This window comes from Biomphalaria glabrata, chromosome 8, assembly GCF_947242115.1.
Source record: "Biomphalaria glabrata chromosome 8, xgBioGlab47.1, whole genome shotgun sequence".
Taxonomy (NCBI): Eukaryota; Metazoa; Mollusca; class Gastropoda; family Planorbidae; genus Biomphalaria; species Biomphalaria glabrata.
This window is the reverse complement of record NC_074718.1, coordinates 33,061,701-33,084,648: the sequence shown is the minus strand read 5'-3', so window position 1 is coordinate 33,084,648 and position 22,948 is coordinate 33,061,701. Positions and strand designations below refer to the sequence as shown.

The window sequence follows — 22,948 nt, the reverse complement described above, 5'->3', positions numbered from 1 at the left end:
AATTATAAAATCTGGATTTATACTCAATTTTTGCTTTACCCACGGTGTTTTGTTTAAATTTGTTTTAACAACATCAAGAACTATTGCAAAATGACCACTATAGACGATGTTACAAAATCACTTGCAAAAGCTACAGTTAGTCCTAAATTTGAATTGAGTTTCAAAGGAAAAGGATTAAAATTGAACACAGCTGCTGATGGTACATTTCTTAGAATTTCTAGACTAGATCTACAGTAACGTTTATCGAACAAGTTAAGCTCATTCGCCGACATTTTTTATGTTTGAATTTGTGTATCTCCGTAAAAATTAGACCTAGAAAAAAACTGATTATATCTATGAACTCCTCATCCATTTTGCTTAAAAAGTAGACATTTTTTATTCTATTACTACTCAAAGTTAAACTTATATTTGATGTTAAAGTGAGTCAGGTCGATGATTTCAAAAGCTTAAATTATCGAACACTTTTTTTACCTATATCTTATCTTATCGAACATATTAAGAACTTATCAAACACATGAGAAGTATGGTGTTTTAAAAGTGTTATAATCTTAAAATTTTGTGAAAAGTATGGTGTTTCAAAAGTGTTATAATCTATATTTTTTTTTATTTATATCATTTTCTTTTTACGCCATGTCAAGACAGACAGATTTTAGTCATTTTCACATGGTCCACATCGACGAAGGAATCTATAATCTATCACTGATCAGCTCTGCTTAGAAACTGACGGTGCTAAGCCCAGTAACGCATTACCGTAGTACTTATTTAGGTCTAAGCTATTTTGAGACGTAAGGCAATTAATAAATTAAATCCAGATATTATCTATTTGAGGGAGAGCCTAATAAGCTTTGGTAGCCAATAGATAATCCTCCCCATAATTTTAAGTGTGATTTTTGTTACTTAACATTGTCATTAATGACATCATTATCATAGATCTTTAGATATGAAATAATATTTTAAGTGGGAAAATACGTTCATGACTTTTCCCGGCGATATCTAGATCTAATCCTAAGGCGCTAAGGTACAGGATCTAACTGATTGGGGTTATGACCATGTCGTAATGATCATAATGTCTTTAAAAATTAAGTAAATACAAAATCAGCAAAATTTTCTTTCTATGGCTAAATTTATTAATAAACATTTATAATTAAAGAAAAATTCATTAGACCCATTTGTATAATCCGCCATACTGAGATCTGGATTTCTTGATCTACAATGACTACACTTACAGTTATTAGCATTCGACTTATATTATATTGACTTATCTTATAATTATAAGTGTCATTTTTGTTACTTAACATTTGTCCAACTATTTGGAGGGGTATAAGAGGTGGTTGGAGGTGTGGGAGCATCCCTGGTAGAAGTGCATAGGCCTAAAAGAAGATAAATCTAGAGAAATAAAAAATTAATTTGAAAAAAACAATACCCTACATTTTTCAGTGTTACGTCAGAAATTTAAGAGACCTCCCTAACTCTCGAGTTAGAATCTTGGTGAAGACTGGGACTTTGAATTGCATGATTTTTAGGAAGATCCTGAGTCCAATTTAATGATAGACATTTACTACATCTGTTACACAGCTTATAAAAAAATGAATTATATTATATATATACTAGTGCACTAAGACTAGATATGTATTAATATTATGGATTTTACTTTGCAGCAAAAGAAATTGTACAAGCCATTAAAAAATGTGATCATCTAACTGCATTGCGTTTGGAAGGAAACACTGTGGGTGTGGATGCTGCTGAAGAAATTGCAAAAGCTCTTGGGCATCATCCAGAATTTGAGGTTTTCATTTTTTCCTCATTTTAACTTGAACTCATATAATATGAGTAGACATGAACCCAATAGCTACTATTTCCAGTTTTTAAAAGTTTCAACTCCCATGCAAAGACTGAAAAAAAAAATTTTTTTTATTATTAGAAATTTTTTTTAATTAAAACAATATCATAGTGTCAAACATTATGTATGATTAGAGAAAACACACATGGCATGTTGCAAATTGCAATTGAATAATCTTGACTAAATCAATTTATAAGTGTCTACTTTTCTGTTTATAATTTCATAGTTTGTTTTTTTTTTAAATTAGAACTATGTTATTGGTTTGCTACTACTTCTTTTTTCTCTTCTTGGCATAACTTTACAGTGTTAATAATAGTACCTTGATTTATTTTGTATTTCAGAGGGCACATTGGAGTGATATGTTTACAGGGCGATTGAAAACAGAAATACCAATTGCTTTAGTAAGTTAATTTTATTTTTAAATGCTGATTTTATTTATGTTTATTGTGACTCTATATTATTTATAATTTTTACATTCATTTTGCATTTTAGTTATAACTAGGTCCACCATGTTTTTCTTTTAGGCTAATATTGAATTTACTTTAAATGCATGCATTTGTAATGTACTAAAATTTGATTTTTTTTAAAGCAATTGATTGTATTATATTTTGTTTACAGAAACATTTAGGGGCAGCCATTATAGGTGCCAAGTGCAGATTGGTTGAAATTGATTTGAGTGACAATGCCTTTGGTCCAAATGGTGTAGTAGGCTTGATTGATCTTCTTAAAAGTGAAAGTTGTTATAGTCTGCAGGAACTGAGACTCAATAACAATGGTCTCGGCATTGGTGGAGGCAAGGTAAACATATACATACACAGTGGCGTGCATCTTTTTTTTTTTTACATAACATTGATAATGCTTAACCAAATTCACCTAAAAGTGTCTTTTGTTTATTTTATTGTTTTTAAAATGATCATTCTTTGAATTCTAGATTTTTCTTGTTTATCTATTTTAAATTTAATAAGAAAAAAAATTGTTTTTACAAAAAATGTGTTTACTGCAATAGTTTTAAAGGTTTCAAATGTCTATGTTACCAGTATTTTACAAAATCAAGGCATTCTATTGAATGATGAGATTTTTGCTAAGTATAAAGTTTCCATTATAGCCTGAAGTCCATTTTTTATTTCTTCAGATAATCAAATACAATATTTAAAGCAAAGAATTATATTTTAGAAAGTACTTGTACTTAGCACTAGTCTAAAAAAAGTATTTATTTATTATACTAACTAGTCTACATATAGAAAATTATAAGACACATTAACATTTTAAGTGCTTAGCTGGTCAAATTGCCTACCTGTTTCTGTGTGCTATCTATAAGAAGGCTAGTAATACTTCAGACTGTTGACTGCTAATTTTGGTAAATAGTGACTGCTTTTGAATCTTTTGTTTTAAGGAGCCCAAGAACCACAAACTTTGTAAGATTCACTGTAACAAAAATGTTTTCTAAAGCAAAATGGGACTAAAAGTCATTTAGATCCAAATTCTCTCATGCCCAGTATGCATATGAATTATGTCAAATGTTTAAAACATAAAACTGGAAAGCACAGGAATCTTGTCTAACAAGATTGATGAACTTGCACAGATTACCCTAATCATCACATTGACATTTTTTGTTTAAGATTGATTCCTTCTTTGTAGTTATTAGCCTTGGTCACAGCATTTGCTAAAGTTTCTTTGGTGGATTCTGTGAAAAACACAATTTTAATTAGAAAGTCTTGACTTAGCAAATACACAGAGATGCATTGTAATGTTTTCTATGATGTCTAGGTGTTCTTTTGAAGAAAAGTTACATTTACTTGCACTTCTCAGCCAAACATCACATAAATCTGTGTCTTGTGTCAATATCTATGATGTTGTTAGCATGAAGTCTTTGCTATGTCAAGTGCACTACTTTTGTAGTAGCATATACATTATAATTAATTTTTTAATCTATTCATTACTGCAATCTATAAATACAGAAACTGAAATTAGTAACATTTACTTTTAGACAACTGCTGAAAGGTATTACACAATGTTATTTTTATGTCAAAAACAACATGCTGTGTAGAACATTTTTATATCTATTTGATGCTTATATATTTATAATCTCCCTGTAGATGTTAGCAGACTGTCTTACAGAGTGTCACAAAAGTAGTGTTGCTGCGGGTCAGCCACTGTCATTGAAAATTTTCATATCAGGAAGAAATCGTCTTGAGAATGAGGGGGCAACAGCTTTGGCAGCAGCCTTTAAGGTACCAGAAAAAAAGTTTTCTGTTTTGTTTTAAACAAAAAAAAATTTCTTTGTTGCTTTTTTTTTTTTTTTTTTTTTGGCTCATTTCTAGCATGAAGTCTTGTGTTTATTCAGGCAATAGGTACCCTTGAGTTTCTGGCAATGCCTCAGAATGGAATTAATCATCCTGGTATCTCAGCTCTTGCTGATGCCATTGCAGCCAATCCCAAGTTGAAACATTTGAATCTCAATGACAACACATTCACTGCTAAAGGAGCAGAAGCGATAGCAAAGGTAAACACACAAAACATACATTGATTGGATTTTCCTAGAAATTTAGTCGGATTCATTATTTCTGATATTTTTCCCAAAAAAAAAATTTATCCAAAATATTTAAGATTTTTTTTCCATGCAAAAAAAAAAAAATAAGAAAAATAAAAACTTTATTATTTTCCATTAGCTGGAAAATGTGAACTAAGACTTGATTTCATTTGCACATGTGCTCATCCAATATCAGTCTGTTTATATGGTAAAAAAAAAATAAAAAAATCTAAAAGTTTGAATCTAGAACATAAGCAGTCATTAGAAAGAATCAGTCTAGATGAAATCTGGATCTAGATAGATCTATATATATATATATATATATATATACAAAAATTCTTAAATTTGAATAATCTCTGTCTGCTATAAAAGATCTAGTCTAGATCTATAATATAGATCTGGACTCTAGATTTTAGATCCAATGTAGATCTAGATATTGACAACGAATATCTAAATTAAATTCTAGATCTTAACTAGATCTTTGAGTAGTAGGGGATGGATGGATGTTTCTTGTTATGGAATACACAATAAACTTGAAAGTTAAAGTTTTTCTGGATTCCTTTTGTATCAATCCTCAGTGATTGTTCGTAAGTACTCCCAGTGAACCCCGTAAAGAATCTAACACAATTAACCCTTTCCGGTCGAATGTCCCACTGGGTGGGACTTTTTTTTTCCCGCTCTGGTAGAATGTCCCACCCAGTTGGCCATAATAATTAGAATCGAATTTAAGCTCAATATCAAACTTTTGTTCCACTTCCTGATTCCTAAATTTTTAATTACTATTTTATACAGCAGAAAGTAAATGATAATCGTGAAATTATTCTAAAAAATAAATAAAAAGTTCAACCAAGATCGTTTTTCACAGCATCTGGGGCGGGGGGAAATCCAACTAGAGACTAAACAAAAGTCATCATTTCATAGCTATCTTTCCAAACAGAAAGATTAAATACTGCAGTTTTTGCAGTAACAAAAAACATCTGGCAGTGGGCGTAAGACAATATTCTACTGTGAAACTTTCAATGTTGTTTAGTTACGTCACCCTGGATTGCACTTTCGCAAGTGCTTCAAAAAGTACCATTCACATATACATTTTCAAAAATAAACATTCAGACATAAAGTTTAGAACATTTTTCATTGTTATAAATAAAATATTACATAAAAATTAACTGGATGTCTGTTTTATTTGATTTTTCTACTTTCTTGTAAAATACTATGAATCAGCTAGAATTTAATTCAGAATCTGGCTGTCAACTCCTCAAAAAATATTAAAGACTGTTTAGGATTAAATAAGTTTCTAATATGTTGAACTATTCATGATGAGGAGGGTTTTAAATTAGCTAGTGTTTAATTTTATACTTTTCTTTCACCAGGCATTACCAAAAGTTGAAAATTTAGAGGTGATCAATTTTGGTGACTGTTTAATCAGAACAGAAGGTGCAAAGGCTATTGCTGATGTGCTAAGAAATTCTCACAAAAACCTAAAGGTTTGAAGAACAAATTTTGCTACCTTAGAATCTTGTAACCAACATTTTTTTTTTAATTTAAGGCTGTTTTTAGTATTTGTATGTGCAGTAAAGTAAAGTGTCAGAAATGTTAAACACATTTTTCCCAGGAATTGATATTGAGTGGAAATGAAATCAACAAAACTGGTGCTATTGATATTATTGAAAGTTTGGAGACAAAGGAATTTCTTGAGAAATTAGATTTAGATGGTGAGTAAAATTATCATTTATTTTACATGTAATACTTATTTACTTAACTCTCTCTCCAAATAACGATACCATCGTAGTTGATTTGACCCCATTAAATTATATTAATTTTTGGTTTTAGAAAGTATAATTTGTGTTATATAAAAAGAGCGTGCATTCTTCTATAATTCTGCACCAAAAGTAATGTTTTCTGATTACAGACGAAAATGTTATTAAAGTATAACATAACAGGGTAGAATGTACAAATGGGAAAAATGAACAATTCTGTCAGAATGTGGAAAAATAATTAAGGAGATAATTAATAAATCTTTGTCATGCTCTTAGGAGTAAATGAGGCCATCTTAGACATTAGGTTATCTGTTTTACTTCTTGCTAAGTGCTTTGGGACCTGTACTTCTAAATAGCCTTTCACTTACCGTACTTCTATGTGAAGTGCTTCCTGTACATTTATCTGAATGTATTAAGAAGAAGGCATTAAAGACATGATCAAGACATCTTCTCATTCTTGATGCAAACATGGTATAAATGTGTGCATATTTGTTAAATTAATTTTTCTAGAAGATATTAATATCTGGTAGCATACTTAAATTGTTATAAATAGGTTGGTTTAAAAAGACAGTTCATTCATATGTTTATGCTTATTTTATAAAACCCATTACAAATTATTTTCTTTATATTTGTTTGCATTGTATGTAAATGTATATTGGCTTATCTGCCTAATTGTTGTTTTATTAGCAAGTACAAGTGATATAGTAATAATGAAACTGTATTGCAGCCAATAACTTTGGAGAGGAAGGATGTGAAGATATTAAATGTATGGTTGAGTCATTGGGCTTTAAGGATGTCTTGGGCTCACTAAGGTAAACATTTTGAAACATAAGATAACATACACAAATTTGTTAAAGTTGGAACAAGAGCTTTTGCAGAAATCTTTGAGATTTATTATTAATCTTTTTCAAATTTTCAGTGGTGATGAAGGTTCTGACGATGAAGAAGATGGTGAAGATGAAAATGAAGAGGATGAAGAAGAAGTAAGTACTGAATGAGATATAACCATTATAACAGTATTTAACATTTATCACTTATCTGTATGTTTGAACTATTGTACTATTTAAAAATCTTCATCAAATTAAAATTAAATTGATTTTTAAATCTGGACCATACATTTATGAATGCATTCATTGTGAGTTTTTAAATTATATGTCCAAATTATATAGTAATTTATTAAAATCACCTTACAGTCATCTTTGAGTTCATAGGAAAAGATTTTGTACTCATCTTTGACCATAAAAGGGAAGCTTATTATTTATTATTATTATTAATGTTTAAGTATCTTTAGTGCTAAACACATTCAAAAACTGTCTAATTGTTTCAGGAACCTGAAGAAGATGAAGAAGGTGACATTAGTACAGATGTGAAACTTCAAGTGAAAGGAACAGCAATCACACCAAGTAAACCTGTAAGTCCTTTTCTATTTATTTGAAAGTTTTTTGTTTTTAATTATTTTAGTATTGGACTTGAAGAGTTATGTAAGAAAGTTAAATATTACATACATTAATTCACTTTTATTCTGAGCACATTCAAGATGCTTACACAAAATATATTTAATAAGGATAAGAGATTTAATCATTAGACTAATAATAATAAAACTTTAGTCTGAGGGCTTTTTTTTTTTTTGTTCTACAAGAAAGTATAGTTGAATCAAAGTTTTTACAAAATTACACTATTTAGAAATGGCTGAGCTTAGTCACATCTTAGTAAAAAATTATTTTTTTGTTTTCATTTTATAAGAAAAGCTAGAAAATTGATATTAGAATTTTTTATTTTCCAGGAGAGTTCTCCTGATGATTTATCTAATGACATGGACAAGCTCAGTCTTTCATGAACAATTTCTTCTTAGTTTTAAACACCAGTGCGCAAATGTGCAATTTTAAAATATTTTTCTATGTCACCCACCAAATGATTATAGTTACAAATTAGGAGTGAATTTATAATACTTTTCTTTTTAATTGTTAAGATATTAAACATTTGTCAAACTCATTGTTTTTATGTTAAAAAGCCCACAGTATTGAAGATATCTCACTTTTACAATGAAAACATTTTGTTTCCTAAAAGGAATACTTACATTCCTGCTTTTTTAAATATTTATTATTTATGTAAAATTTTATACTGCAGTATTTACGGGGTTGATTGTTGTTGTTTTTTTTTCTTTAATTTTTTGAATGAAAAATAAAGTTTTTCTAAATGCCTTTATAAATATTCTGATAATTTAGAATGATATATGAAAATCATTTATGTTGCCGTTTGTTTGTAAATCTCTACATGTTTTTAAGTGTCAACTTATATAATTTTGTAGTGTGTTCGTATTTTAATAGTGCTCTTAATAGAAGTGAAATTTTTATGGTGTATAATTAGGCGCTTTCATAATTCTTGAGTAACTTGAGTTATTGGCCAACTATTTCACTTGATTGAAGTGTTTTATTGTTACAATTTGTTGTATCACTGATGTTAACATTCATAATGTTATGACAAACTTCAAATAAATCTGATGAAATGCTTTTAAAATTGCTTTTTTTTTTTATTAATCTCTATATATATAATTCTGTTCATGGCTCAAGAGTTTGGGCACGCAAGAATTAAAGGAAAGATCACTCTTTTATTTCTGCAAGTTGGACGGACTAGAGTTACCCCATGAAAAAAAAGGGTAGTGTGTGGCTAGTTCTTGTGTACTGTTGCTCAAATTTTCAGCTTAAGCAAAATTATTCTCTCTACAGGCTATTGAAAGCAAGTCTATAATGAACACATTATCAGATTTGTCTTTTATAATCCACAATGGAACAATTAGATATTATAACATCAGTTTCAACTCAATGGATTTTAGGGCACAAAGTCATGCATAGCAGTAAGAAGCAGGGTCATTAATGGTGCTATTATTTATATTACTATGAGGATGGCTACCTGGTCATGCAGTTTGTGCGCTGGACTGTCGTTCAGACTTATTGATGGTCCTGGGTTCAAACTCTGCCCGCTCCCATCCCCCGTCATCCTGTGGGAGGTTTGGACTAGGAAGTAGTCAACTCTGAAGGAACATCTGAAACATGTAAAACATTTACAAACAAGTTTTTAGCTAAGCATCTTTAAAGGCAATGCAAACTAGCAGTTATTAATGAAAGTCAGTCATCTTAAGGGAGCATAGGCCATGCTATGTATAGAGATAAAAACATGCCTAATTAATGAAAACGTTCATCTCCCACAGAGAGAATATCAAAATGTTCCAACTAAAAAGACAAGTTGAAATTTCCATCTAAATAGATTAAACTGCAAACATTTTCCCCTCTGCAACCCACCATATTTAAACTTTTGAACATTATGTAAATGCTCCAAATCATCCCAATGGAAATGGACCTTATTACTTCAACATGAATGTATCCATGGCCCTCTGTGCAGAACAGGTGAAACGGACACTCATATTATTTTACATTGGTACAGATTTTAAAGAGCCTTCTGCCAAGAAGGTCATTGAAGATGTAGTGGCCTGCCTGCATTTTCTTATCCTGTTATATTGCAGAGTACCAATCAAATGCCTCTACAAGAACTAGACCTGCTGACCTATAGATCAGGAGCACATTCCTTTAAATTTGAACTATTGGGGTGTGCATCTGATCTTTTGCTCTTTCTTTTTAAATTTCATACTTTAGATGCTGAAAATGAAAAATATTTTTTTAAATAGTTTTTTAATATTTGAGATCAACTACAATCATGCTGGCGATGGAATAATTTGTGACTTGCTATATTGCAATAATACATTTTACTAGGTAGTGATATGTAAGGCAATCAGAATCAGATTCATTTATACTTCATTTATACTACAATAATATTAATAGCCTGAAGCAGTTACCTAAAATTGCTTTCTGAGTTTTATGTCTAAGGATAAATAAATCTTACTGCTGCATGTTTCTAAGAATTGTTAATGCTCCCCCTTCTCCTTTTTCAAAAATTATAATTGCTTCTATTACCTTTAAAATCATCTGTAGTTTTTTACTGGAGCAACCAGTATTAGCACCAGATTTTAAGATTTACATCTCATATTTGCTAATGGTCATCTCTCTAGTCCTAGCGACACTAAGTATATATTATATTCTTAATTTAAAGGATAAAGCTGTAAGAAATTTCATTAATACCAAATCAGTTACTTAAGATGAGTTCTGCATAAGATTACCCCATTTGAATAATATTGGTCATGAAAATAAGAATAACTAGCTTTATTCACACAAAAGTCTTGGTTTTTGCCTTTATTGTGTGTGTTGAATAATGGCATAGACTCTTAATGTTTGTGACCTTTATTTCCCCGGATCCTCTGTTTTCATTTTTAGATAATAACCTTAACTGCTCATGTGCATTCTTGTTTGTTTGTTTTTTTCACAGCAGATCACTGCCAAAGATTTTCTAGCCTTCCCTTCACCTACAAAACTTCTTCAACTTGGTAACAGTGGAGCAGATTCTCTTTTACAAGAACTAGGGGTAAGAGATGGACAAAAAATTTCTCATTTCAGAATGGTATCTATGTATTAAGCTAACAGTAGGTCCAAACAAGCAGTGAATTACATTTAGTGATATGTCTCTCCTCTCAGTATCATCATGCATACACTATTGTCTAACTTGTTTTGTATTTTTGCAGACCAATGCCAAAGAGGCAGAGAAAGTGGCAGAAATGTTTACAAAAGTAAGTAGAACACAAAATTGTGATTTCTGAAAATGTTTGAGCAATGCTCTTTGTACTTTGGTAACCAGTTTCTTCTTATTATCCAAACAGGTCTCAGTTGTTGTCTCTAAAGAGGATGAAGCTAAAGCCAAAGCTTGTGAATTAGCTGGTATTTAGTTAATATTTTAAATTCGCTTGTATTTAGTTCATATTTAACCTTTATTAATTGATGATTGAATTTATTTTTTTTATATGATTTCAATTTAAGCATTGTCATTTTTGTCTTACATTGACACTATTCTTGTATGATAGATAAGCTGCTTCAGAATTTGTTGAATCAAGATCCAAATGCTGGGGTGAAAGTGGCTAATGCTATTCTTGTATGTCTTGGCTTGTTAAAGGTCAGTATTACATTTTTTATTTTAAAAAAATGCTCAACAATTGTCATGTTGTATTGTCTCTGAAAATGGTTTAAACTTTTTACACCTTATTAAATTATAGTGTTATGATGTGTACCCAAGTTCAATTCTTTCAAAACTAACTAGTTCAGTCTAATGATCAGGAAATGCAGGTTTACATAAGATTATCAGTCACCATCCCAAACTAAACTATGGAAATCTTAATATAGAAGGTGACACCATTTTGAAAAAAAAAAACTACAGTTTTATTAACTTATTTATTCAGATTTCCTCAAAACATGTTGATGAATCAATAATAATTTCAATACATTCCAAAAGTCAAAATGATTTTTATATTAACGTTTTTATAGCAAATTGTTTCTATATATATTGAGGCTCACTCTTTGCATGAAATCCAGAAACATTTTAGCTTTGATGCATCTCATTTATCTTAAACCCTGTGTCTTAAAATCTGATGCAAAGTTTCTATGTGCATCTTGTGATTCATATTTATGTCATTGCAAACCAAAACAATTGATGAGTTCTGTCAACAAGCTGCTGATATTAGCTCGTAAAAAAAAACTTTGATGACTCTTGGGAAGGGGGGGGTAGCTTTAAGATAATATATATTGTATTTTATTTTATTTTTTATCATTATTAAAACAATCAAGCACATTTTCACTCCTCTGATTAAGAGATGATAAATTAAATGTAAAAATGTTTATACTATTTCTACAGGGAGAAGACAAAAAATACAAGCCCCCAGCTAAAATTGATGGAGCTTTATTGGTATTAGACCATGTGGTCAGACAATCTTACTTCCCAAAGCTTGCTAGAGACATAATTCAGATTTTTGTCAGCAAGTAGGTCTTTATTTATATATATATTGAAAATGTGTTTTTCTTTATTGTGTATGTTTCCTGTTGCTAGTAATCTGGCAGATTCTTTGTTCTTTCATTAGCTCCTAAATAAATAAAGCTCATGACATTATAAAAAAAAAAATTGTTCCTTCTTAGTAGTTGCATTTTTTTCTTTATGCAAACAAGGTTAGGTCACCCATTTATTTTATCAAAGCATATTTAATTAACATTATGCCTCTTTACTAATCAATAGGGCAAGTAAAAATTGAAATTTACTAGTCCAAAAAAAGTTTTTCTAATCAAGTTGGCATGGCATATACAGGGTATAATCACTAGATATACTTATTGAATTATAAGGAAACATACCTTAGATTAACTAATTGAATCAAAGACAAATTGGTAATAATATTTTAAAACACAATTTTGTTTGTGTACTTAAATCAAATGTCCATTTCATTTCTTTGTCGAGTAGTCCGTACTGCGCCATGTTTTTTGTTTTCTATTGTTCAATTAAAAAAAAAAATATAATCTATAGGCAGGTAAATACAGATAGAATTTACTATTTCCTGTACCCCCCAGGGGAGCATAGGGCCACAAACACACCTCTCTACTGAACACTGTTCTGAGCAGCTTTCTTCATCTGCTCCCGTGTCACTCCAGTGTCCTAAGCTTTACTGAGTGTAACCTTTTCCAGGTTTTAAGCTTGCCCACTTTCCTTTCAAATTCCAATCGAGTGCATGCCTAACAACATTGGAAGTTTTTTTCAAGGCTGCACATTTGCTTTTTAGAGTCTTGGGTTATGGGTTTTTGCTTGGTCATTTCCACAAGTTCACGATAGAAGAAAAGATCTAGTGGCATTTTAAAGACTAACCAATTCTTTCTCTGTCCTTATTATGTGTATATGTACTGTTGTGTGTGTTTGTATAAATGGTGAGGCCATGCAGTCACCATTAAATGAGGTCCGAGCAAAGTTCTTTTAGTATCAAATCTTACTTAAGAATGACACACCAACTGAAGTAATTTCAGAGGTTTTGTAATAATGGTGTCATACTGAAACTGTTGAAATAGACAAATAAGTGTAATGAAATTTTATTCTCTTTTCAGGCCACACCCTACATTGGATAAAATACCTGAAATCAGACACAAGTTGCTGCAGACATTGTATGCATTTTAAATAAGGATTAAATTGGAAAAAAAACATTTTAACATAGAAATAAATGTATGAAAAAATCTTGAATTTGCTAGAATTTTGTTTTATACATTTGTTAAATACAAGTCAAAATCTATTTGAAAGTGTTTTTTTTTACTTTGCATCAAGCTTTTCAAAAGCAGTCATCTTATATTTGTACTTGTTGCTGCTACATTTGCTGGTATTGTTGGATGTATATACTTATAGTTAAACAATTTTGGTTGTACTTTAATTTTCATTTTACTCACCTCATTCTTTGTATTATTTAGAATAAAAAATGCTAGGTATAATGCCAGTAAAATATTTTGAACAAAAACACTATGTCACAATCTTGTTTAGAGAGTTTGTTGTTCACGCTATTTTTTACTTCTTTGTCTTACATCTGAAAGTTCTGATGTTTCTCTCTATAAATACACAGAAGAAAGTGTAGAACACAGTTTTTCTTGAGTTAAATTTCAATACAAAAATTATTCCTTCCATGAATAAAATTCACAAAAAAAGCAAAAATTATTTGTACAGATCATATGAATAGTATAATTGCTTGAATGACAAATAATATTATTATTGCGTAAAGCAAAATTAATAATTGCTGAACAAGAGACTAATGACCAAAAACCATGTCTCTCAAGACTTCTAGACAGTTACATATTTGTTTTCCTCCAACCTTTTTGTGTCCCCTTCTTACTTATTAGCATATTTTTCTTTAAGGACTTACAGCAGAAGAATATGATCCTCTACATGCACACAAATCTTTGACCCACATTACCAACCCATCTCTTTCTAACTTGTGCATTAGAGTGTGACACACTTCAAGGATTTTTTATATTTTTTTTTTACAACTGATAGAATGGTGTAAACGTTTGTTTCAAGCTATATGTATATTAAAAAAACAAACTAAAGTGAAGACAATATGATCTTTTATTTAAAACAACACAGCAAATCATCAACAGTATAGTATATATAAACTAACAATTCACATAAGGAAGGCAATATAGCATATACCTGTAATTCATAAATGGCCTACAAAATGATACAAAGTGAGTTTAGCTTGTGAATTGAGTAATAAATACCAAAATACCAGTACATATACATATAAATCATTTCTAACACCAATGATCAGGTAGTCTGTTATTTTTACTAACATTTTTTAAAGGTTGTGTTTGAAACCTGTATCATCCCCTCCCTTTCCCAGATTAACATTTTAGAATCAATGTAAATCAGTATTTTCCAATTTTAAAGTTTTTGATGTGAGAAAAATTTGGCCATGTTGGTGTTTGTAGAAGGATAGAGAGAAAAAAAGCTTTGACATGTGTACATGATCATGAAGGGGATTTATGGAATAACGGATTTAAAAAAAACAAAAACATTCAATTCTGTGGATAATTTTTGCAACTATTTATTTCATTATATCATTACTTCATTTATATTGGACTCAAAAAGAACATCCTTTGATAGCAGCTGGATTCTGAGAATGGTGACCTTATAACTAATTAACACTTGACTCTTTGCTAAATGTAACAGTATGGAGTTGACTTTTCAATTAGCTCAAGCTACATGCTCTACTGCTTCCACATAGACATTCAGTCAATATTTTCAAAGTTGCATTGATCAGGTTACAATTATTTTTATTTTAAAATGACAAAATATTTTCTACAAATATGCACAATTTTAAATTTCTATGAAAATGAAGAAAAAGTACTGGACACTTTCAACTGTCAGTCCTTAATTAACTAAACTAAATTTTTACTAGCGTCTTTATAATACAGCCATGGAATAGGTAAAAAAAACAATGAATGTTCATTTACACTAAGCCAATATGTAATGCTGAAACAACTATTCTAAAAAAAAAAAACTTTTTATGAAATCTGTGTGTTGGCTAAAGTAGGAGCTACTATTACACCCTTTCCTTTTATTAATAGAGGAGCACCTTTGTAGGTGGCCACTCTGTCTGCATTGGTTCTTACATCTGGTTTTAATGTTTCCCAAATTTTCTTCTTTGGATTCAGCTGCACATCAGGTGTACCTAAAAATAAAACAAATACATTAGATTGTTTAAATAATGTTAGAAAAAAGAATTATTTTTTCAAAAAAAGGAAATAATTGGTAACAACCATTACTACCTAAAATAATGTAACTTTTATGAAAAACAAAATTATTTATGAATGAATCAATTTCTATTTTATTGAAAATGCTTAGGATAAGTGTTATGTAGGAGATGTGGTAATTTACTTTTTTTCTCTAAGTTAAACCAATATTAGTTTAATAAGCATAATCTAAACTGTTGTGTAGCTTGATGATCTATTTTAAATGTCTGATTAAACAATGCCACACCAATAATTGCATACTGGTACAGAAAAATACACATACAAAATGTGTCTGGAGGACATGAAACTAAGAAGGAAGATAAATACTAAAATAAAGTAATAAGTTGGCAAAGTGATAGCATTGCTATACTGTTAATGACGCTGCAACATGTGACGGGTCATGGGGATTGTTTGTTTTTTTAACATAAAAGGCGCTATTAAATACCTGGATATTCCTCACAAGTCACTCTGTCCCCAATGACAGAATCTGTTGGGGGAACTAAAATTTCAGTTTTCTCTGCACCAGATGCACACATGATCATCCCTTCTGAAAGAACTCCTCTCATTTTGGCTGGTTTTAAGTTACACATAAATACTGCAATACGATCCTTCATCTGTAAACAAATGTTTCATAAAGTTAAGTTTTAGATTTTACTCCTAAGATACATTTTGAAGTGTCATGTCAGAGTTTTGACACCAGTAAGTTCACGTTGATTCTAAAACATATTTCATATTGTTATACCGGTACTTACTGCATTAATTGGAACATGTTTCACTAAGCCGCTAACAACTGTACGATGATGACCTTCACCTACATCAACTTTCTCCACATACAAAGAATCAGCATCAGGGTGTTTTTCAACAGAGACAATTTTACCAATACGCAGATCCAATCGAGAGACATCTACAGTCCCATCACCGCTATCATTATCTGCGTTGGCTTTCTTTTTCAAACTGGTGTCACCTTGATATTTTTGGATTTTAAAAGAATATTGGTTACAATGAAAGCATTAAAAGATCATTGTTCATCTTGGGGTAGGGTGTGTATACTTTATAGGTATTAGCAGACTGACTGTAGTTGACACTTTCTACTGTCAGTCCTTACTTAATTAACTAAACTAAATTTTCACTAGCATCTTTTGAGAGAAGTAGGTCCGTATGAAATGAATAGTATACTAAAAGAACCAGAAATAATTATTTCAATCACTGATACAATGTTAAGTATTGATTTGTTCCACAACACTGGCTAAATATAGATGAAGGCAATTTACAGTGCAGTTTTTCTAACATCAAGAAATATTTGTACTTACCAGCATTTTTACTTTCTTCAACATTTTCTATTTTTTCTTTTTTGGCCTTCTTATTATTTACAGGTTCTCCACTATTGGATTCTTTTTGCTTTGTCTTCTTTCCAGAGTCCTCAATTTTCTTTTCAGTTGCTTGCTGTGAGCTCTGTGGGACAGACTCCTGTTTAACTTGGTTTGTCACCTTAACAGAATCAGATGTATTGAGTTTTTGTGTTGAGAATGCTGACAGTGCGGCTTTAGTTGGTAGCTGTACTTGGCGAACTACAAATTAAAAAAAAAAAAATTTGTTTCTGGGATAAAGATGATATATTACATAATGAATATTAAAGAACTCTAGCTCTTTAGAGTAATGATAAGATGCAAATGCATTGAAAATATATTTTCAGCTATTGAAACAGTTTCAGAAAAGAATCTTCAATTGACTTATGATGGGATGAGGTTGAGAACACTACTAGAGACAGATCTCAATGAAGACAGCTTGCTACCCAATTAGCCTATTGGTGCAGGAGCATTAAAGTCTATGTCAAGCAAAGAGCTTATCCCCATTGAGGGTTTAAGGTGTGATAATTTAGGAAGTTTTAAAAGTTTTATAATGATGGAACATTGTTGCAGTGGAGTTGGTATGTGGAATTTATTCTATTTAGATGGCGGCTTTTAAGCTGTCTGTTCTGTTTTTAGGTGGAAAAGTATAGTTAGATTTGCTCTGTACAGGGGTTACACAAAGTCCTTAAGAACATCACATGTATTAATTTAAAAGTTTAAAATAAAATTAAATTTGCTGTATTAATTATCAGTACATCATTTTTAAGCAAATATATTTGTATTTTCAATCAGCTTAATTTCCTGTAGCACAAAATGTCAAAGTTTAAAACATGGCAAGTAAAATTGACAACCCTAAGCAATTAACTGTTGCTATTTTCATTCATAATTAAGAGGTCTGCTGAAGCCATAAAGGTAACTGACCCTGATGATATTTTAACATTGTCAGACATTGAAGATTTAACAAGACCTCAAGGCTTTGCAAAATAAAAAAAAATTGCACCAAGGGGAAGACATCAAGAGATTCATAAGGATTAAATCAGCTTATCCTTAACAAAATTCCTGAGAATGGTAGTGATTAGAGACCAGATGGAACAAAATTGTAAAAGAGTTAACATTGTTAGTAAAAGCTTTAACAATGGTGGCCCAACTGCCAAAGCCCCAAGTTATTGAATAAGTGTGTAACTATGTGTACAGTTTGCATTGATGAGCACAATTACCTCCATTTCCTACTTCAGCCAAAAACAATGCAGTTTTTACAGATTCAATTTCTTTTCTCAACTCTTCATTTTCCTTGATAAGCTGTTTTTCTTCTTCTAGGCCAGCACTTTGAACTGTTACAAATACACAACAATGAACATGTGATGGTAAACCAATAAATGGTGTTGCCACAGAATCAAATAGATATGGAAAGGAAAGTGTATAAGTTGAAAAAAAAATATGAAGACTCTTATCTTACTTGCAGCTTTCCTAATAGCTTCAATTTGACTTTGCAGGTCTGCCAGAATTTTTTCAGCTAATGCTGCTTTACCATCTATTCTCTCAAAGTCAGCAGCAGACGCCATCCTATTAAAAACAATAAATTATATTTAAATCAGTATACAGTAGCAGAAAAAAAGCTCATATACTTAACAAAAGAGCAATTGGGAGCGAGATGAACAAATTTGTAAAAAATGAGGTCAGTGGTGCAGTTATATGTTATGTCATATTTATTCATCAAGATTTTATTAACTCAAATTTTAAAATCTCCAGCAAATTTTTTTTATATAATAATAATTGATATATAAATATTTCCTTTATTTAAGTGAAAAGAAAACATTCTGAAATTAATAATAATAAATTTTCCTTACATTAAATTTCGTTGTTTCAACTGAAAATTATTTCTTCCTGACGCTGAGGTGACTAAAAGTGCTTTTGATAAATTATGGATTTGAGGTAACACTTGTCTGGTTAATTTAATCAGCATCTGCTAAAAACAAAATAATAATAAACTTTGAATACAATATATATTTATAATATATTTATAGAGAGAGACAGAGCAGAACAGGTGCAGCATTAAGCAGTTTAAAAGCATATTATATTCAAATTTAAATACAACACATTTTGTTTTTAACACTTCCGGAAAATAGTTATAATAGTAATTAATTCTTGCTATTAGTTGAGTTATGACTAGATCATATTTAATTCACTTTGAATATTAGGGTTCCTGGTCATTTCATACCCAGTCTTTTCTTCCCCTGTCATTTCATCCCCAATTAATTATTTTTTATCTTAGTCATTGTGTAATTGTGTTGTTAAGGCTTTGCCTTTAAGCCCTCATTTCATCTAATATATATATGTTTATCTAGAATGCTTTTGATATTTTTAATATGTATTAATTATTATATATATATATTATGTATATATATATATTATATATAATTTTTAAAATATGGTACAGAGAATTTTATACATATCTGCAGAAATATAATTCTAATTGAAAGCTTACACTAAAGTTTAGGATCATATACACATGAATCAGTAAGAATCTTACAGTTTGGCAATAAAATGATGATAAGAGAAATATTTTTTATTTTTATGATTATCAACCTTTAAAATACTTAAAATGTCAAGATAGTGTCCAAAATTAAAATCTCACCAAAATTCAAACCCTAAAATGTCTAGCTAGTGTGTTAAATAAAAATAGTCTTGGCCATAGTTAGTATGCCTAGATAATACCCAAAACAAATGCTACATTTTTATTCAGTGGCCAAAGTATTAAATTTCAATTTTAGTTCAGACATACTGTCACAAATCATGTTTGTATAGAGTTAGTGCTAAAGTTTTAATCTCCTGTACATTTCACTCTTAATGTGCTTCAGATTTTGAGAATCAAGGGTTGGTTGTAATATCATGGTCAATGGGTTCTAAAGAAGTATAAAAGGTGTGCGGGTGATTTTTTATTAAGAGAGGAGAGTGTGCAAGCCTTTATTTGACAAGAGAAACGTTTTTAGTTTCTGATATGTGGCTATTTGTCCCTTTCATTGATTTTATTGGAATTTGTACTTTATGCACCTAGAGTTGTGAGTTGTGGGTCAAATTCAACATATTTACTACAAGTACCTCAAACTATAAGAAAATTTCATCAGGTCAGCATATAAATGGACTGGGTTTGTAAGTTAATTCACAAGTGATCAATCCCCTGGACGGATAAGCCTACAGAACGACCAAAAAGCAACAGATATAGAGGCTGCCTGTCATACAGATACATGAAATAAATCTGGATCTACTTCACTAGTGAAGACTGTGGCATTTTACGTCTCGAGAGACGATCTTTTCCCTTTGCAACTTCTTGTGTGACTAAATAGGCCAATCCTTGATTGAGTGAAGACATTCATTTCAAAACCGATTAAGCCAATTACAGCATTACAATTACATCTTGACATTCTCTAGCTAGATGGAATGATAAAATAACAATAATGTCTAATGTTATTTATTATTTATAAAGCGCTGTTAACAAACAAAATGTGGGCTCAAACTCAAACTCAGGGCGCTGTGAGTGATAACATTTACATTAGTCTACAAACAATAAGTTTCAATAACATTTATTAACATAAAATCATTATAAACACAGAGTGACAGAGGCAGAGCTAAAAATTAAAATATCATTAATAACTTAATATGACAAACTAAGCTTAATTAAAGTTAAAGCTAGCCTAGACCTAGACTTAAGACTAGATATAAATATAATATACGATTATATCATCATCATATTATAATATTATAATATTATAATCATCTTCTTTTTTGAAGTAACGTCTGTATGAGTATGGCAATCAAATCATTAAATAAGAACAATCTGGTATAAACTTTGTCACATGTAAATTATGAGTGAGTCTGGTGTGAATGTACACTTTGGTTTCTTATAGTTATAATGTTTTTTGTTTGGTGTAATGCACAAATTGTAAGACAAATTTCCTTACGGATAATAAAGATTATTATTATTATTATTATATTATTATGATATCATATAATCATATATACTATAGTCTAGTTCTAGTATATTTATTAATTTATATATAGACATATAAGATTAAAGATAAGAATAAAGATAAGATGAGATTTGATTATTCTAGATCAGCAATCTGTGTGTATGGTAGATTCTTATAACTGAACACCGACTTTCGGGAACTAGGTCAATTTTTTATTTTATTTTTTTATTTGGTGAAGGTTTAACTTACAAAAAAACTGAAAGCAGATTCTTATTCTGCAACTAAAGGACTATAAAAATAGCTGTGTTCCTTTGTATTACCACCCATAGTAAAGATTTTATTTTAAAATAAATTAGGTCACTTCATGCTCCTATTTTGAACGCAGTTTTTGGGCTTTCTCCTTTAGTTGAACAGTGAGCACCGGTGTTGAACACCACTATGTAATTGCTAATAAATTATATCGGTGTTACTTAAAAATTATTTAGATTGTAGTAAAAGAAGTAGATTCAATTTTGCAATATGTATTTATAGTCTATTTCCTCATATACTCTCTCTATTTCTCTCTTTATATATATATATATATATATATATATATATATATATATATATATATATATATATATATATATATATATATATATATATATATATATATATATATATATCGTGTATAGTTTATTTATTTAAATACCTATATAATCTATGTGTAGAAACAGACAGAAATAAATTTATATAGATTATAGAGCTATAAATTAATTATTTTAATTTAATAAACATGATATTTTCTACTAGGCTACTTGTATTTTCTCTCTGTCTTTCTTTTAACTCCCATCCAAGGACCCTCTTCTTGTTTTCATAATTTGGAAGTTCGTTTTGTGACACCTTAACATCCCCTCCCTCCCATAGATGCTTATAATTCTTTTCATGACTCTCTCCCCCTTCCCTCCACTGCCTGTTGGATAGTTTGTGACACTACTTGCTGAGTGTATACCTCTCCTTACCGCCAGCTTATCTTGCGTGATCACATGCAGTGGGCATGGTCTCTGGCTTCAAATTAGCAGCCCACACTTTTTCTTTCATTCATAAGTTATATATTCTAGATATCTCTATCTAGGTCATGTTTATTCATTGAAAAAATCATAGATTTATTAATCCCAATAATATTTCTTAATACGATTTTGCTGTGTTCAAAAAGGAGAATGAGCTGAATTCATTATTATTTGTTTGGACACCCCCTTTTTTAATTTTATTTAACAGCTAACGGTATAAATGTGATTGGAATGTCTTTCTAAAGATGTTTGGAAGCTTATTTTGATATGCCCATCAGCCTACGATCAAACAGGCTCATGATATAGCCTTCACCCCTTATATGGGTATGAATTGCCGGGGGAGGTTAAAATAACAGCTTAACATACAAGCTTACCGAGAATCTAAATAACTGCCATCTGCTTTGGAAAAACGGAACAAAATTACCAGAACTTATCTAAAATTGGACATGCTCAGTCCCGAATCGTCGATTTTAGCTCCAAACATAAAAACAAATGAATTACAAACAAAAAAAAGCGACCCGTTTAGAAAGGAGAATCCGATGGGGTGTTCAAACTATAAGAGCCTCCTCTAGATCTAGATAGAATTGCGTATCTAAGTTAACACTAACACTACTAACAGGCTTTATTTAAACTCTTTATCTAAGTATCTTAAACTACATTCTACTACGTCTCTACATAGTCATAAATGATAAGACTCATAACTTGACATAAGTCATAAGATCTATAAAAGTATTTTTATTTATTTACCTAGATCTAGAGTCTAAACTATGATTGGACAAGAGTGCAATGGGATGGGGTTTTATTTTCTATTCAAGAATACACGTTTCTTACCAACAAGACTCCTGTTGACATTCAGCCAATTAACAAAACCAACCAAAAGTTTTCTCTCTAGATCTAGAATGTGACCAAAAAAAAAAAAAAAGAGATACATGGAGTTAGAGTAGATTCGACTTATTAGAGTTAGATTAGATTTAGAATGTCACTTTAAAAGAAAGATTTGTTATTGATCTAGATCTATATAGATCTAGATCTAATTCTAGAATAAAGATCTATGACTTAGATCTAGATCTATGTCTTATCATGAGTTTGTACTATCAAAACTATGTCTGTCTAGTCATGAGATCTAGAATCTAGATCTAGAATCTAGACATGACGACATGATTATGGTTGCGTTAGTTATTGCTAAATATGTAGGTCGCAGCTGGGGTTTCGTAGCCACGTGAAATACTGCATTCCACATTAATCATTGGACTCGAAGACAAGTCTTAAT

The 22,948-nt window shown here is 30.4% G+C and overlaps 3 protein-coding genes across 9 annotated transcripts in view; 1 reads left to right on the top strand and 2 right to left on the bottom strand.

Moving 5' to 3' along the window:
* Window positions 1–13,608, bottom strand: part of LOC106069337 (uncharacterized) — a 40,673-nt gene extending 27,065 nt beyond the window's left edge. The window contains exons 1-4 of one of the 3 annotated variants that reach the window (XM_056038201.1): window positions 13,477–13,608; window positions 9,038–9,170; window positions 6,496–6,530; window positions 3,135–3,524 (exon numbers count right to left, since the gene is read on the bottom strand). The gene's annotated coding sequence lies outside the window, so the exon portion shown is untranslated. The remainder of the gene's footprint in view (window positions 1–3,134; window positions 3,525–6,495; window positions 6,531–9,037; window positions 9,171–13,476) is intronic. The other 2 variants (XM_056038203.1, XM_056038202.1) reach the window with 2 other exon arrangements.
* Window positions 11–14,510, top strand: LOC106069338 (ran GTPase-activating protein 1-like). 2 transcript variants are annotated; one of them, XM_013228979.2, is made up of 17 exons: window positions 11–199; window positions 1,659–1,786; window positions 2,182–2,241; window positions 2,459–2,638; window positions 3,937–4,071; window positions 4,185–4,343; window positions 5,741–5,854; window positions 5,983–6,082; window positions 6,855–6,939; window positions 7,047–7,110; window positions 7,455–7,538; window positions 10,508–10,600; window positions 10,758–10,802; window positions 10,893–10,950; window positions 11,094–11,182; window positions 11,918–12,042; window positions 13,144–14,510. In XM_013228979.2, exons 1-17 carry the CDS (start codon window positions 91–93, stop codon window positions 13,211–13,213), a joined length of 1,698 nt encoding a protein of 565 aa, XP_013084433.2. In that variant the 5' UTR covers window positions 11–90; the 3' UTR covers window positions 13,214–14,510. The 2 variants fall into 2 exon arrangements, with proteins under 2 accessions (XP_013084433.2, XP_013084432.2); XM_013228978.2 differs by having other exon boundaries at window positions 10,505–10,600.
* On the bottom strand, window positions 14,133–22,568 carry LOC106069336 (aminoacyl tRNA synthase complex-interacting multifunctional protein 1-like). 4 transcript variants are annotated; one of them, XM_013228970.2, is made up of 8 exons: window positions 22,510–22,568; window positions 18,509–18,627; window positions 18,118–18,224; window positions 17,879–17,992; window positions 16,623–16,880; window positions 16,065–16,276; window positions 15,758–15,926; window positions 14,133–15,251 (listed from the first exon to the last, which is right to left on the bottom strand). In XM_013228970.2, the coding sequence occupies exons 1-8, from the start codon at window positions 22,528–22,530 to the stop codon at window positions 15,085–15,087; spliced, it is 1,167 nt and encodes a 388-aa protein (XP_013084424.2). In that variant the 5' UTR covers window positions 22,531–22,568; the 3' UTR covers window positions 14,133–15,084. The 4 variants fall into 4 exon arrangements, with proteins under 4 accessions (XP_013084424.2, XP_013084427.2, XP_013084423.2 ...); XM_013228973.2 differs by having other exon boundaries at window positions 18,509–18,624; window positions 22,510–22,545; XM_013228969.2 differs by having other exon boundaries at window positions 22,426–22,523.
* Between the last annotated feature and the right edge of the window lie 380 nt (window positions 22,569–22,948).